At 43.4% G+C, this 15915-nt stretch overlaps 2 protein-coding genes across 2 annotated transcripts; both read right to left on the bottom strand.

Moving 5' to 3' along the window:
- Positions 1-5102: 5102 nt before the first annotated feature.
- On the bottom strand, positions 5103-8649 carry LOC119456125 (uncharacterized). The gene is made up of 3 exons (XM_049668644.1): positions 8431-8649; positions 6334-6612; positions 5103-5380 (listed from the first exon to the last, which is right to left on the bottom strand). Exons 1-3 carry the CDS (start codon positions 8461-8463, stop codon positions 5153-5155), a joined length of 540 nt encoding a protein of 179 aa, XP_049524601.1. The 5' UTR covers positions 8464-8649; the 3' UTR covers positions 5103-5152.
- Positions 8650-9181: 532 nt separating this feature from the next.
- LOC125939678 (TNF receptor-associated factor 6-like) lies at positions 9182-12095 on the bottom strand. The gene is made up of 4 exons (XM_049669148.1): positions 11953-12095; positions 10626-10784; positions 9302-9337; positions 9182-9217 (listed from the first exon to the last, which is right to left on the bottom strand). Exons 1-4 carry the CDS (start codon positions 12007-12009, stop codon positions 9182-9184), a joined length of 288 nt encoding a protein of 95 aa, XP_049525105.1. The 5' UTR covers positions 12010-12095.
- Between the last annotated feature and the right edge of the window lie 3820 nt (positions 12096-15915).

Below are 15915 nucleotides of genomic sequence, written 5' to 3'. Positions count from 1 at the left end.
AACCGGGGCGTATTAAGACGAAGACAGAGGGGAAGTTTATTTTACAAACAGCTATTCTTGCGCGCCGTCTCATTGCTCATAGCTAAATGTAGTTATCCAGCTTTTGTGGGAACATAAAATTAAGGTTTACGTCATTTCCGACGTCACTTGCGGCTAACGTCGGCGCGTCCTCCGACGCCATCCGCAAAAGTCAATCTTTATTGCCGCCGCTTCGAGCTAGATTCCTGGCGCGACTCTTTCGGGGGACATGCAAGCAGCTATGCCAACTCCGAGATAGCGCTTGCATGTTGGCTCCGTACTCCGAGACGGAGTGAAGCGCACCGTGGTGGCGCGAAAGCCATATAGTGCCTCGGTGATTGCCGCTTTTGCGCTTCCTGATCTTGAAGGCCATATAACTCTATCTGTCGCGTCTTTTTCTAATAAACGCAGATGGCGCCACAAGACCGAGTGCGCCAGGGAGCCTTTTTGCATTCAAGCGCTCAGGTGCGTGTATGAAGACGAATATTTATTTGTTTCAATACGAATGAGACGTGGTTAATTTACCAGCATTGTGGTAGCCCTAGTGCCCCTTAGAAAAAAAAATTACCAGAAAAAAAAGGGGGGGGAGAGAAGAACAACGAATCAAACACTGAACTTTGTATCTAGTTTACTATATAGATAGTCTGGCTAAGTCACGTGATATAGTCTCCCTAAGAGTGCACATTCAACATTCCCATGAAGTGTGTGAGTTCAGAAATTATTTTACTTTTGAGGAAACCAAGTAGTGTTGAAAGATAGAAAAAGTAAAGAAAAAGGAACATTATAATTCGCCTCCAAAATTCATAGATCGCGAAAAATAAATTACTAGCGAAGTAAAATAAATCAGGATTATTTAGGTCGCCTGTGTTTGTCATTGTATAATTGTCTCAGGAATCTTAGTTTGGAATCAACTGACTCAACTCTCAAATATTATGAAAATCATGAATGGCCTCCATAGACCACCGGGAAGCTTGTGTGAAGGACTTTAGTTTTTTTCATTTAAAATAAATGCTCAAGTTATCGTGACTTTTACAATGGTACTTTTATGTAGATGTGCGAGTTTTAATTTTTTTAAGGAAGACTTATCAAAGTTGTTCATCTAGTGATATACCCCCCCTCATCGACTTTCCAACTGTATAATTCTGCAATAAAACAAGTAAGACCGACTACTCTACACTCTTATATTTCTGACGGCTTACAGTGTATCATCGGTGTATTTTAGCCAAGATGCTCATGCCCTTACATTTAGGCGCACGTTAAAAAGCAATACTGGGACTTAGATCCCACAATTTATTTCTTAATAATCCAGTGTTTTGCCTGTTTGACACTCTGTAATATATATGAGCTCATTCTTTGCGTGATTTCTTAGCATCCGGCACTACTTGGGCCAGAAATGTCACTGAAAATAAATATGTAAGTAAATAAAAATAAGGCATGTTTTATTCGTTATTCTTGGCCGATCCACTGGTCTCCCTCAGGACCTCGGCCTTGGGCTTCAGCCACAGGGCTGCCTGCTTTGCCATGTGCGATTTCCTATGCAACAAAAGAAAGATTTTTTACGATAGTATCACAATAAAATTTTGTATGAGATTTTCATGCAAATTCTCAGTTTCTTTTCATTCTTTTTCAAGTCACACTGCTTTGTTTCTATGCTTTTCCGCACTACCGCCTCTTTTTCCATATTTCAATTCTTTCAGATTTTACAGCGCACCTGTATATGCCTAGGCTGAAACGCGCGTGATCCGACCAAAGAAACCCTCCGGTAGAATAAGCCTATCGAAAACTCGCTTCTTGTTCACTTGGCATATACCAAAATTGGCATGGAAGGGGACGAATGTATGACTAACATGACTGACAGGTGATGACACACCCGCATTGGATTTGCGGGTATGACCCAGGGACAAGAAAGAAATAAAGAAAGAAATCACATGTGGCTCTTACCGGGGCCGCACATTTCAGCTTCGCTGGTTTACCATATGTACCGGGTGCATGGGCGGTGCAATTTTGTTCTGAGTGGACTGGCTGCTAAACAATACGAGCTTCTTATTCCCCTATTCTTAAGTGTATATTGAAGTATCAATAAAATGTCACAGTTTCGCCCTAAGGGCGAAGCAATGAATGCGATAGCAACACAGCAATGTCATACGAAGTAAGGTGAGCGGCTTTGGTAGCCATATGAATTGTAGTAAGCATGAGCTGATTAAGTAAGCAGGTGTGCTGCGGCGTAAGTAGACCGACATGAAGAGAGACTCGATGACCACGAGAAGGCGCGTGTGAAACGGTGGTGTTGATGAGAAGCGCTTCCCATGGGCAGCGCGTGCAAAGGTACACACCTGTAGCGCTGCACTGCCGATCCGGGCAGCATTGCATGTGTAGCGTGCGTTGGAAAATGTGGCCCGACTATTACTAACTGAATGAACAAGCGTGGTGTGAGCGCGCACAAACAAACATGAATAAAACTCACTGAATGACTGCAGACAACGACTGTCAAAACTCTGGCAGCAAGCGCATATGCCGCAGAGGGCGAAGGTACGTGCAGTCTATCGCTTCAACGGAAACTGAGCGGCGAATGCACGGCGCATAAAGGTCAGAGCCGTGTGGAGATAAGAGACGGTGCGGGCGAGCGACGAGCGCGTTTGTTGGCAGAGTAGAAGTGCCCCCCCCCCCCCCCCCGCTCCCTCCGGCACTGGCTTCCCGCTTCCTTGCTTGCGCGTGGGAGATTGAGTGCGTTCGCTCTCCGTGATAGCGCGCGTCCCCGCACGCTTCCGCTCGGGCATACGGCGCGCGGCGAAGATTTTATCTATAGGGAACCTCACGGTGACGGCGACCGGCAGAAATCCGGTTGAAGTGTCCATATAATTGCTATCGCAATAATAATAATAGTGATAAGTAAACATTACCGTTTGTCACTCACAACATGCTTTCTTGTTCAACGATATATATAAACACCGTGCCTCGCACACTTCACCGATGAGCCTGAGGAAAAGCACCTACACGCTGGTAGACCTTGCATAAACTTTTCTATTAGTATAGTCTTAGCATTTTACTAATGTATGTGTATGTCCCAACTGCATGGTAAGTTCGAGGTTTTTGTTAGGTACTGCACAAACCGAATCCGCGATAAGGGCATGCCGTTCAGTTTATTCGCCGGAATGGCGCTACGAACATAATATGCACTCCGCAGGAAGAGTCGTTAAAAATGCTGTTAAAAAACAAAGAGAATTATCTGCGATAACCTGCAGTATTCCTCCATTTTGCTGTATATAGGCACGCAGTTCCAGAAGGTTCCTTTGATGTTGCCGAGTTCGATCATTTTGCTGGCAAGGTTTAACAGAAAAAAACAGAAAGAAAAAAAAACGGGACGCGACCATCCTATGGTTTGTTCTTTTTCGACTTTTTCGCTACCAGCTCCAGACCACCACGTACTATCAGCATCAGTATGAAAGGCGAGCCGCGTTCGCTGGTGAAGCCGGCAGCAGGTGAGACTACGGGGCTCTTGAAAAAATATTGAACGTTGCTTAACAAGAACCTGGCAAATATGCAGGATCCAGTTACGCGTTCTCGACAATTTCCCTTTTGGAGATATACTTCCCTCCTTAACGACGACATTGGTTCATGATATGGAGTAAAATTAAAAAAAAAACGCAGGAAGAAACAGACAAGCCTGAGCAGCACAAGCGTTCCTTCATACAAGGTTCAGCATGAGCGGTCACTTGTTAAAACCGCATATAACGTTACATGTATGTAACGAAATGTAACGACATGTAATATTAATATTGCTTATATCCTTGCAACCGTACTACTTACGCACGTTACTTTGGTATCGTTATGTAGAGAAAAGAAGCTATTTCTGGATCATACATGTGTCGCGTACACATATGGTGCCCTTGTCGCACCACGCATAAAGCAAGCAATCGTCGCTCGGCAGTACTTTTTTCGATTCGAATGGGAGTGGTCGCGTCTGAGAGAGCCCACTCTGTCATTGTACGAGAGGCATGATACATCGAATTCATATCTGCGCTTATTAGGAGTTACGAGGTTTAAAAGTGTGCAATCTGTTGCAGAAATTTGACGGTTGCTCGGCTATGGCGCCTCCACGTTCGGCACGTAGGCTCCAGAAATGGCGTGAAGAGACTCGGCCAACAAGACAGGGGGATGCCAATCCGATCCCGCCATCTTTGACCACAGCGAGCCCACTACGAATAGGGAGCGAGCACGATTGCAATATTAGACCATAGGAACCTATACTAGCCGCATCAGAAGTCAAGCATGTAAGCTTCGTAATGCATCAATAAATGTCACTCGTGTATTTTAGCGCCTTTTCTGTAACTTAGTGCTATATACACCTTTAGCAGCGCGCAAGAGACGTTTCACCTTCCCCACTGCGGCTGCGTGCCCAGTACAAGGTAGTCGACTGCTTTTTTTTGTTCTTTTTTTTCGCAGAAAGGGTCGTGCGACACATTAACAGTGGTAAAGACGGAACGCGGTATGAAATAAACAAGGCATGTATTCCATTTTCAGCGACCTAGAAAAATCAACCAAGTTTTAGGTCATAACTGCATTTTTAAAGGCACAAAGTTCGCGGGAAGACCAACTTTAGGGCGTAGGATATCGGCGGCCTGCGAGTAGACGACGTGCATGTTCAAATCTAGCTTGCAGCCGGGGAAACTCGGGAGACGGAATAATGCGTACTAGTTGAAACGTAATTCTGAGCACTGTGACAGTGTGGTAAGTGCGCTTTCGGGCGAAAATGCGGGTTGGTTCAGGAAGAGGCGTCTATTTTCTAAAAACTAGTTTCATGTTTAAATTTTCAGTTACCTAACGGTTATCAGTGTCAGCCATTTTTATTTTGCAAAGACAAGTTTCATTTACTATCTCAACGTTAAGCAATTTTCACTCTTATCACCATCGCAACATCACCGCTAGTTTCCCCGTAGTCGTGACAGATGGCGCCATCGTCTAGTTGCAGCAAATTTTACTTTTGTTGAGGTGACGTGAATGCAGGCGATGTCCACTCGGGCTTCGTTAGGAAATAAACCGATAAATAATGTTCGGGAACTTGGTAAACTTAACCCACCTTCAAAAATCACTACTTTCTTTGCTTCATGCTTGTTCTTGTCTTTGTTTTATTTAATCAGTCTATAACGTGAAATTCCAGGATCAGCATGTCATCAACAACGTATCCAACACGCTGGTCTTCGAGCTCTTCGAAGAGAATGAACTTTTCGCGGCCGAAAAGCGTGTTCCACATGTGCAGCGGACGGCTCGTGGAGCGTCGACGGTCCTGACCCGAGACACAGAAGTCGAACGTATGGTCGACGTGATCCACGCCCTCCCGCTGGGACGCCACCCGGATCAAGCACTGCGCGATCGTAACAGTTACGCTTATGGGCTAGTTTACGCGTTACACAGAAAAATACATGCATACAAATGCACACAAATATAATGTAAACACTATACGAGTATCAAAAGGTTGAAAGGGTAATAATGATGATAGCCAGAGTTGTTGTCTGGCAGCTTTACCTTGCGCAGTCCTAAGATAACGATTTGTCTCGATGTAAAGGACATTCAGAGCATAAACACTGGCTACTATAGACAGTGGCGGATCCACCATTTCCCCTCCCCAAGGCATGCTGGCACTTCAGTGCTGATGAAACTGAGCGTGCACATGTAGTAAGCCTCGTTCCCCACCTCCGCTCGAGGCTGTCCTGTATCCACCCCTGCTACCTAGAGCAACTCCGTGAGGCGTCCCTCTGAAACAATGTGGTTAGTCGGGGCAGGAGTTAGTGCTATGACACAGAGCTTAATCACTTGCCTCAGCACACAGCAACTTCGACAAATGTAAACCGGATCGCTGACATATTGAGAGCCCCCAGCTTTGATCACCCGCGTACTTGCATTATTTACCCTTGATTGTTACATTGTCGTGTCGTTCATATGCTCATTCTGTCAATTCATAGACTGGTTTGTTCACTTACTCGAATGAAGATTTGCAATGAGCACTGCCAAGCCATTTTGTTGCTCATCTAAAGCCACAAGTATCAACGAATATTCAATCGATTGGTTGACTAATTGATTGATATTTTGAAATGTTTACAACAAACATGTCGACAACTTGCATGTGCGCATATCTTTGTATATTTCCTATATTTGCCGACGACACATTCGTCATTCCCACATTTCCATGTTGAAAATTTTCTGTTTCTCGTTAGGCCTCCCTTGCGCCAGACGTGAAAATAATTGACTGTTATTTATTGTCTTTCATGTCGTTTTCTTTCCCTTCATAGTCGCCCCGCAATAGAGAGGGTGGCTCACCCTAGTTTTCTTGACACAGCAGCTGTCCATTCTGGCCACGTCGACGACCTTGAACTGGACGAAAAAAGCCAAGTGCGTGCCGGCACCACTCCCGATGCCGTACAGGTTAGCCTGCAGCCGGAATTTGCAACCGGCCATGCCGAAGAAGATTGGCTCACTGAGACAGTCGTCACGTCGCGAGATCGCATGCCGGCGAAGTCTGCGGTACGACTCCAGGCACCAGACGAACGACGCCCCCGTTCGACGCAGTAGGGCGGCCGTCTTTCTCTCCTGAACGCTCTAAAGGAGAGTACCGAGGATGCACCGTCAAGATATCGAAAGATATAGCAGGAGTTTCCTTCTTCTTTAGACTATACAGAGCGTTTAAGAAATTGCCTGTTGCACATAACAAAATGATAAACCTTGGAAACGCACGAACATGGTTTGCACAATAAAATAAAATGAGTAATTGACCAGTTATGAAAATCTCACTATTTAGGTTTTCAGCCAATTATTTTACGGCACATATTGCAATTTACGAATTGTTGCGGTGAGTGTAAGCGGCATATGAACTTTGAAGAAATTCTCAAGATTTCATCAGTTTCGCGATATGCGCCGTCAAACCTGCGGTAAAAATTCAGTATTGTATCACATACGCTTTTGCCAAACTGTTGTGTGTGCATAAGCGCGCAAAAAATAAACTGGAATGCCAGTGTATTACGCCGGAAAGCTTTTGGAATGAATATCTGGAAACTGGTGTCATTCAGAGAATTCGTTCCGTGTGTTTACGCATTGCGAACGCATCGACTACAATTCATAAATTGAAATAAGCACCGTAAGCTGGTCAGAAACATAAGCAAAACCTTGTTAATTAGTGATTATGCATTTTCATTTCTCGTTCGACAAATGTCCGCCTCTTCGAGAAATCTAGCAATAGACGATTTTTAAAACTTCGCATAGTCTTTAAAAAAACATTCGACAGATTACAAGAACACCCCTGTTCCAGTCACCTGTATTTTACGAGGTTCTTCTACTGCAGTGCACAAGAAAGAATGATAATACAACATCGTACCTTTCCCGGCATTTTGTTTTCTGAGATGTTCTGGTACTCCTCATTACCCTGTGCGTTGGCATGTTTGCGTTTTATTTTGTCCTGCAATCACAGACGCTACGAATGGGTTTGGAAGGAGGCGACATGAATTTTCACGCAAAGCACAGGTTGTGTTGCTGCGCCCATTGAAGACGTTTTTCTTTCTGTCCCGTCACCACAGACATGAGCATGAGGCCTAGAGAACAGTGCACGTATTCGGCAAGAAACCATGATTGACGCCCAATTGTAGTAGCTGAATACATCAAAATACATTCTCCGGTCGCCTTATAACATTATGAGATTCTTAGCATAAGCTACAGCGGCGCGTCATGGCTTGCGAAGCATATCTAAGATATTAACGTAAACAAAACAAACAGAGCCCGCCTTCACAAGAACAGTTCTTACGCTATAACTGTTGGTAAGAATAAATGCCGGTCAATATTTTTGTCGGGCTTGCGGCGGCTAGCCAATGGCAGATGGCACTTAGGAAGAAAAAAAGCCCGAAGGATCGGATTTTTTGTCGACCCGAGATATCTTGTAGCAGGATGTTTCTTATCTTTGCACTACAATCAGCCTGTTTTAATCTATTAACTAGTTTAAGAGTTTCTTCGTTTCGGAACACGAGGGCGAAAAGAATACCAATTTTGAGCAACTTTCGAGCACGGAGCTCGAATGTCCTAGCAATGCGGACTATCAGGACTGCCATCTAATATTTTTTCACGTGCACAGCGTGTACTTGAAGAATGATCGATGCATGCATATCGCTGTGACTTCATCGACATCACAACGTGACTTGAATCGCACGCGAGAATGGCACACCGGGAACAATAACACTTGTAATTAAGGACACTTCATCACACAATGACGCTATTGTTTCCTGTGGACCAAAATGCTCAATGTGTCGCAACCACTGGCAGCCTTGTAATTGTCTTATGAAGTGCATGATACATTTGTACATTAGTTACCGAAAAATGCATAAAATGGTTTAAATCAATTATGCCTTCCAAAGCATTGAAATTTCCGTGCACCTGAAAAAGCTTCAGGTCGGCTATTTCCTTCATCGCAGCGTTCAGTAGTTTCCGCAGTTCTTTGATTTCGGCGTCCGTGTTGCCACCCTTCGTCTTTTTCTTGGAGGCACCTTTACCATTTGGGAGGACAGATTTCTGAAACAATGAAAGCGCCTTAAGCGACAGACACAAGCTGATTTCAAGTCTGCCTTTTCGTATGTGCGAAAGACTGCAGAATTGTTTTCTCTTTTTTTCGATGCATTATATTCTGACACCGTGTAATTATTGTGCGGATAAGGTAATTCTAGCCTTGTTCAGTGATGACGTGTTACAAGTACTTACCGACACAAATAAGTGCTTGCAAATACGCTACGCGTACTCTTAATTGACGTACTCTTAATTCTTAATTCGCTTAGCGAATGCTCCCTGCTATACAATATTGAAAGGCTATGTAAGATTGGAGTGATGTTAACTGGTGTGGACCGGAATTTTCTGGGCAGAATGTTGCGCAGACGTTTATCCTATGTTTATCCTATCCTATGTAGCGCAGACGTATTTCCATGAATGCAATTTTCAGAAGTTTTCTGGTATCCACCCTTTGTTTACATTCCCAGAAACACGGTTCAAAGCAGCAATAGGTAAAGTTTGGAGGTTCCTGGCATACTGGCCCTTCATGACCAGAAATGGAAAAGCCACTGGGAGGACAAAAATGCACACAGTATAACTGACCATCCTCACGTTTAATCACGATTTAAACGCTCATAATCAGCTACTACTGTAGCATCTCTGTGTCTCTGGTGTTTGCTGCCTGTAACAAATGGTACTTGTGGCAGCGATTCATATTTATTTGGCTATCTGAACTAAGAAAACAAAAATAAAAAGATTGACTCACTTTATCGCCCGCATCGGGGCAAGTCTTGGAATGTTCCTGAAAACAAGTTGCAGCAAGCGTTCAGCTTTTGCAAGGACTAGAGCGAAGCACTGGTTATGCAGCATCCATCCGATCACAGTGTTAAAAAAAATTCGGCCGTTAGAGGCACGAAGCAGTAAGTGTAGTTCGTGAGATCACATGAGTACGTTGCTCTCCAATTTAATTATGACAATAAGAAGACAAACAGCGAGAAAACCGTAATGTGTAATAACGTGAAAAATATTCACTTCCCTTGTTTGTTTGTTTTTTAATTTCGAATGCTTTCAATAAGAACTTCGGACCCCTCGATAGAAATATAAACACACCACCCAATTTTTTGTCCACCATTCACAGTGACTAAGTGCTATTGTTCCTCAGGGACAACAGCTGCTATATATTCTGCTTTATTTATAAATCGCCTAGTGCAAGAATTTTTTTTTTTTCAATCTTACATTACAAACCAAGTGAAAATGGCTAGCCGTGGCCAGCAAACGGCGACAACAGCTCTGTTTATTTTCATCTCAAAAAATCGTAATTTTAACTTCTGCTCAAGTAGCTTTCTTTAACACGAAAGCTTCAGATTTTTGACGATGAATAAGAAAGAGTTCGCCGCATGATAGGCAGCCAGCGTTTTCCAGTGGAAGCCCGGCCCCCTCCGTCCTCACTGATCGCAGGATTACGGTTGGGGAATGGTAATTTGAAAGGAGTGTTTCTGTGTTTCTATAGCTGTTGTTTTGTGTTCCCCAGTGTTGTTAATGATGCGGCACTCATGAGAGACCTCGTTTACACCTATCCAGAGACATTGGTTTCCTTTGAGTTTTGGAACTTATCTCACTGCATATTCCTTTCTCTTTTAGCTTACAGTATTTGCAGCCTATTGTTGAACAATTATCGCGTCAAAAGAGGGGTAAACTACGCTGCCTACCGGCACGAACTTCTCTAAAACGCCGCTAATCATCATCATCATCAGCCTATGTGATGATGATGATGAGAATATATTTAATGTTTGCAGCGGTTCGCTCTTTACACCATATATGTTATGAACGACTACCCTTCACTTAATAATTGAGAAAAAGAAAACGACAGGTGGTGTGGCTAATATGTTTTCTTAAATATCAAATCATCTTAAGTGGGGTTGCCCTCACGTACAATGGCTTAACAAACAAGGACGGGCGCCCAGATGCTGTGGCGATGAACAAGAGGAAACAAGGAAAAACGGTCTTGAGTACCCGTTTATACAAACGATCAAAATCTGCTTCTGTGCAAAACTTGCAAAAAAAGGAAGCCATTGCTATCGCTTCCATACCTGCATTTCCCCTGCGAAGATCACCGCTGTGCAGACCTTGCATACGACGCTTCTTTTGGGACAAGCGGTGGTACAGTGCTCGACGAAACTGCTCAAAACGACATCTGCGTCGCACAGATTGCAGCGAGTTTTTCGATAGGCGCATCTTTCCAGGTGCGGCTGAGAGAGATCGAGAGAGAAATATAAAATGAAACATTGATTGGCGACTCAGTCTCATTGGCACACCAGAGCCGACTGTCACGAATAAGCTAACGTAAATAAAGAAATTGCGACGCATTCAACGCGCTCGTTAGAATCAACGTTAAGCGAACCTTTCTTGAAACGTTTCAGTTAAACGCTATGCGAAGAAAACACGTGACGCGCTCACTTTTATTTTATCTCTAAACATACAGGCGAACAACTCTTCACGTTATTTTGCCGTCGCAGAAGTTCTGTGTCACTTGGCTTCGCGGTAACGCGCATGTAAGCGTTCACCTTCTGCACAGCATTTCGTAGCATAGCGATCATGTGCCTACCCGGGAAGACTGCAGTGCGCAGATACCTCCACCACGTGAGCCTCACGGCCGCGGACTATACACTGCCTCTGAGATGGGCTCAGTTTTGCTTACATCATTTATTTTACTATTAAACTGCATCCAAGATCGACCTATTTTACTCTGCAAGAAATTGATCAAGCAGGCGCGCCGTCTATGGAGGAAGGCAAAAAAAACTTCGCTTTATTACAGCAATTCTGCGCTTGAAGGTGTACTTTCGTTGTAGTGAGGATAGTTGAGTATCTTTCGCTGCAATATATATATATATATATATATATATATATATATATATATAAGGAGATTTGTTATACGGATAATGTGTTGTGTGCGAACTAGTAATAATGATAGTAATAAAAAGACGAAGTAGACTATATTTAATGTTTGCAGCGGTTTGCTCTTTACAGCATATATGTTATGAACGACTACCCTTCACTTAAGAGAGAGAAAAAAAAAAAGACGACATGCGGTGTGGCACCAATAAAAAAAAAAACTTGTCTGCAATGTCTTCGCAATTCCACTCCTTCTCGCTTGCCATTTAGTAAAAGGTTAACGAAGGAGAATTATCTCGTGGCAGAAGGGCAAATATTTCAGCAAGAAGTTAGAACAGATAAACAGTTGGACGGCAACGCGGCGTCAGACTCGTGGAATGTCGACATTGCGTAACGTTGCTTATACGGAATAAACCTCTAACATATCGGGCTTCATAGTAGTCAATGATATCTCGTTGCAAGATCGCGCGGTAAAAAAAATGAAACAGCAAAAAAACAACGCTCTCTGGCATATGTGAGGCATACCTTGACTTCTGTTTCCGACAGTTCCTTCCGGCAGCCTTCATTCGGACAGCGGTCCATGCTCACTCGTGTCGAACAGCTGGCCGAGCTTCAAAGTTCAACAACGCTGCGAGCTCAGGTGTGGCAACCTCCCGCTTGGCAACTTCCTATACACGTCACATACGTCGGCTTTTATTGTCGATTTCAAGTAGAAATATCCATGCTTAACGCCTTAAGTCGTTTAGTGCCGTTGCAGAGTCCTCCAAAGCATTGAAGCTAAAGGAGTTCTGACGTCATATTTTTCACTATTAATTTCGTGCGTTGTTGTAGTCGAGCTGAAACCTGGCTGAAATTAGCGATTCGTTCTAAGAGCTAATTTGAGGCCCCCACCGCTCTTTCGTCCCGATTATTGCCATTTTCATGCATCCGGCATTCTTATCTCGCAACGATTGTCGTGATATACTTGAAGTGTTCAATGTGTGGTGGTTATACAGCATAGTTTCGCATTGCTGATGACGCCACCACCCCCACCACCTTTTTTGTGCGTTACTTATGTGTACTCAGAACGCGAGAGAGAACTAAAACGGGAGAAAATGGAGAGATGTTGACAGAATGAGTTTCTGTTATGATACGCTGCACTGAGGGGTGGGTGGTGGATGGGGGTCGGAAAAACTTGGTGTAACTTGCGTACATTGCTCTGCTACCAATTATAACTGTTATCTATGTCCTTTCTTCTCGCATTGTGTTTCAATAATCTGTCACACTCAGCATTGTTTTCTATATGATTTTGTTTACATTATATTTATCTTTATGACTCCCTCCATTTATTATCTGATCCATCAGTGTACCTTGTGCTCATTACTCTAGCACTGCTTACTATCCATTCTTTTGTTCTACCGCGTGTCCCAGGTAACGCTAGCCAAGCTGTTCAACGAAAAAACAAATCAAATATATAACAAAATATTTGCCTAGCTTGCACTGGAGGCGCAATGCTAAAGAGACAGCGGAGCTGATGGGCACCTAGCTAGTCCTGGCTTATGGGCTAGGCTAAGCGCTACCAAGTCATCCCCAGCATTTTCCCAAATTTATTGATTATTGATCGATTATTGATTAGCTATTGATTGGCTATCGCCAGGTATTGGCCACGTATTTGGACTAGACTAAGCACTACCAAGTCGTCCCCATCATTTTGCGCAATTTAGTGATTTTTGATCGATTATCGATTAGCTATTCATTGGCTATCGTTTGGCTATCGCTAGGTATTGGCCACGTATTTGGGCTAGGCTAAGCACTACCAAGTCATCCCCAGCATTTTCCAGAATTTTCCGGATTAGCTATTGATTGGCTATCGATTGGGTATCGATGAATGACAAGCTTAAGTAGTCCCAACCATACTTAGCTATACTTGACCAGGCTAAGCTTCGCTAGTTCACAGAGTTATGTGCCATTGCTCTTGGACCTATTCTGCACTACCGCCAGGATAGGCCCACATTTTTGGATTCAGCAGACACATTACGCCCGGCTTAAACAGTTCCGCTGTTAAAACACGTTGCAAGATGCAATTGAAGACCTATGGAGTGCGGTCATCAGCCTTTTGATAACCGAACACCGTAAGCCTTACATCTTAACACCTTACCTTACACAATGTTTCTCTAACCTTCTTCTTCTTTCTTTTCTTTTCTTTTTTTTTTTCGTTGTACAGCTCATCTCACGTTATCTGGGGCACCCTATATAAATACCAGTCACAGAACACATCACTTGTCACACGTCCCACTCTAATGGAGTGATGTAGTTCTGTTTTATAAAACTTCGACTGCGAAACCATTGATGAATATTAAGCCTGTGATTTATTTATTTATTTATTTATTTATTTATTTATTTATTTATTTATTTATTTATTTATTTATTTATTTATTTATTTATCAGTCGATTGCGGCTATGGCTATTCACTATCAGGACAAAAGGCGAACCGCTATGTAAACAGTTGGTGTGAAACACCCGTAACTCATCGAACATACGCAGTACTATTTGTATTCTTGCTAATAAAATAGCAACGAAACACATGTGTGCCTCTCGCGCTCTAAGATAAGCATGCAATTTTGAGCCAACAGAACCGGCCACACTGGCTTAGAGGCCATAGCATCCTGTTGATAAGCACGAGACCAAGAATTCGGTTCTCGACCACGGCGATCGTATTGTGGTGGTGGGAAAAAGGGCAGTACCGTGCATGTAAAGAATCCCAGGTAGTGAACAAAAAAGAGAAAATACTGCACATATGTATACCAGCACGACGGTATCGACTTTCACCTTACACCGCTGCAGCCGCAGAAGCACCTGTCGCTGCCTTCCAAAGTGGTACCGGTATAACTCGACACGAGAAACAAAAGTTACGGAGTATTGGTAAATAAAAAGAAAAAAAAAGAAAAAATGCTCATATCAGCTGATTTTTATTCCAATGAGATACACGCAAGATAACATTTATTTTATAATCGTATATTATTACGTTTCAAAGCGAATTCGGGGTTCCGACACACTTTGCGTTGCATTTACGTCGAGGTGAACGCCCCCTAATAAAAACCGTAGGGGGACTCACCTTTACAGATTCGGTGTAAAATTAATGTAGTACCCTTTACTGCGGCGCCTGTCTAGCCGAGACAGCCTTTGGCTAGACAACCAGTCCTAAAACACACACACACACACACACACACACACACACACACACACACACACACACACACACACACACACACACACACACACACACACACACACACACACACACACACACACACAAACAAACAAACAAAAAAAACAAAAAAATCATCATCATCATCACAAGCCTATAGTTATGTCCAATGCAGGACGAAGGCCACTCCCTGCGACCTCCAATTACCCCTGTCTTGCGCTAGCTGATTCCAACTTGCGCCAGCAAATTTCCTAACTTCACCAACCCACCTAGTTTTTTTGCCGTCCTCGACTGCGCTTTCCTTCTCTTGGTGTCCATTTTGTAACTCTAATGGTCCACCGGTTATCCATCTTACGCATTACATGGCCTGCCCAGCTCCATTTTTTCCTCTTAATGTCAACTAGAATATCGGCTGACCCCGTTTGCTCTCTGATCCACACCGCTCTCCTCCTGTCTCTTAACGTTAGGCCTAACAGTTTTCGTTCCATCGCTCTTTGTGCGGTCCTTAACTTGTTCTCGAGCTTCTTTGTTAACCTCCAAGTTTCTGCCCCATATGTTAGCACCGGTAGAATGCAATGATTGTACACTTTTCTTTTCAACGACAGTGGTAAGCTCCCAGTCAGGACATGGCAATGCCTGTCGTATGTACTCCAATACAATTTTATTCTTCTGTAAATTTCTTTCTCGTGATCAGGGTCCCTTGTGAGTAACTGACCTAGATAAACGTATTCCTTCCCAGACTCTAGAGGCTGTCTGGAGATCCTGAATTCTTGTTACCTTGCCAGGCTATTGAACATTATCTTTGTCTTCTGCACATTAATATTAAACCCCACTCTTACACTTCCTCGGTTAAGGTCCTCAGTCATTTGTTGTAAATCGTCTCCACTGTTGCTGAATAGGACAATGTCATCTGCAAACTGAAGGTTGCTGACATATTCGCCGTTGATCCTCACTCCTAAGCATTCCCAGTCTAAGAGCTTGAATACTTCTAAGCATGCAGTGGATAGCATTGGAGAGATTACGTCTCCTTGCCTGACCCCTTTCTTGATAGCTAACTTTCAACTTTTTTTGTGTGTGGAGAACGACAGTAGCTGCGGAATCCTTGTAGAGATTTGCCAATATATTCAGGTATGCCTCCTGCACTCCTTGATTACGCAATGCCTCTATGAATGCTGGTATCTCTACTGAATCAAATGCCTTTTCATAATCTATGAAAGTCATATAGAAAGGCTGATTGTACTCCGCAGATTTCTCGATTACCTGATTGATGACGTGGATATGATCCATCGTAGAATATCCCT

The sequence above is a fragment of the Dermacentor silvarum genome, chromosome 6 (assembly GCF_013339745.2).
Source record: "Dermacentor silvarum isolate Dsil-2018 chromosome 6, BIME_Dsil_1.4, whole genome shotgun sequence".
In the NCBI taxonomy this organism is placed as follows: domain Eukaryota; kingdom Metazoa; phylum Arthropoda; class Arachnida; order Ixodida; family Ixodidae; genus Dermacentor; species Dermacentor silvarum.
Note: the sequence above shows the minus strand (reverse complement) of the source record. Positions and strands in the feature narration are given on the sequence as shown.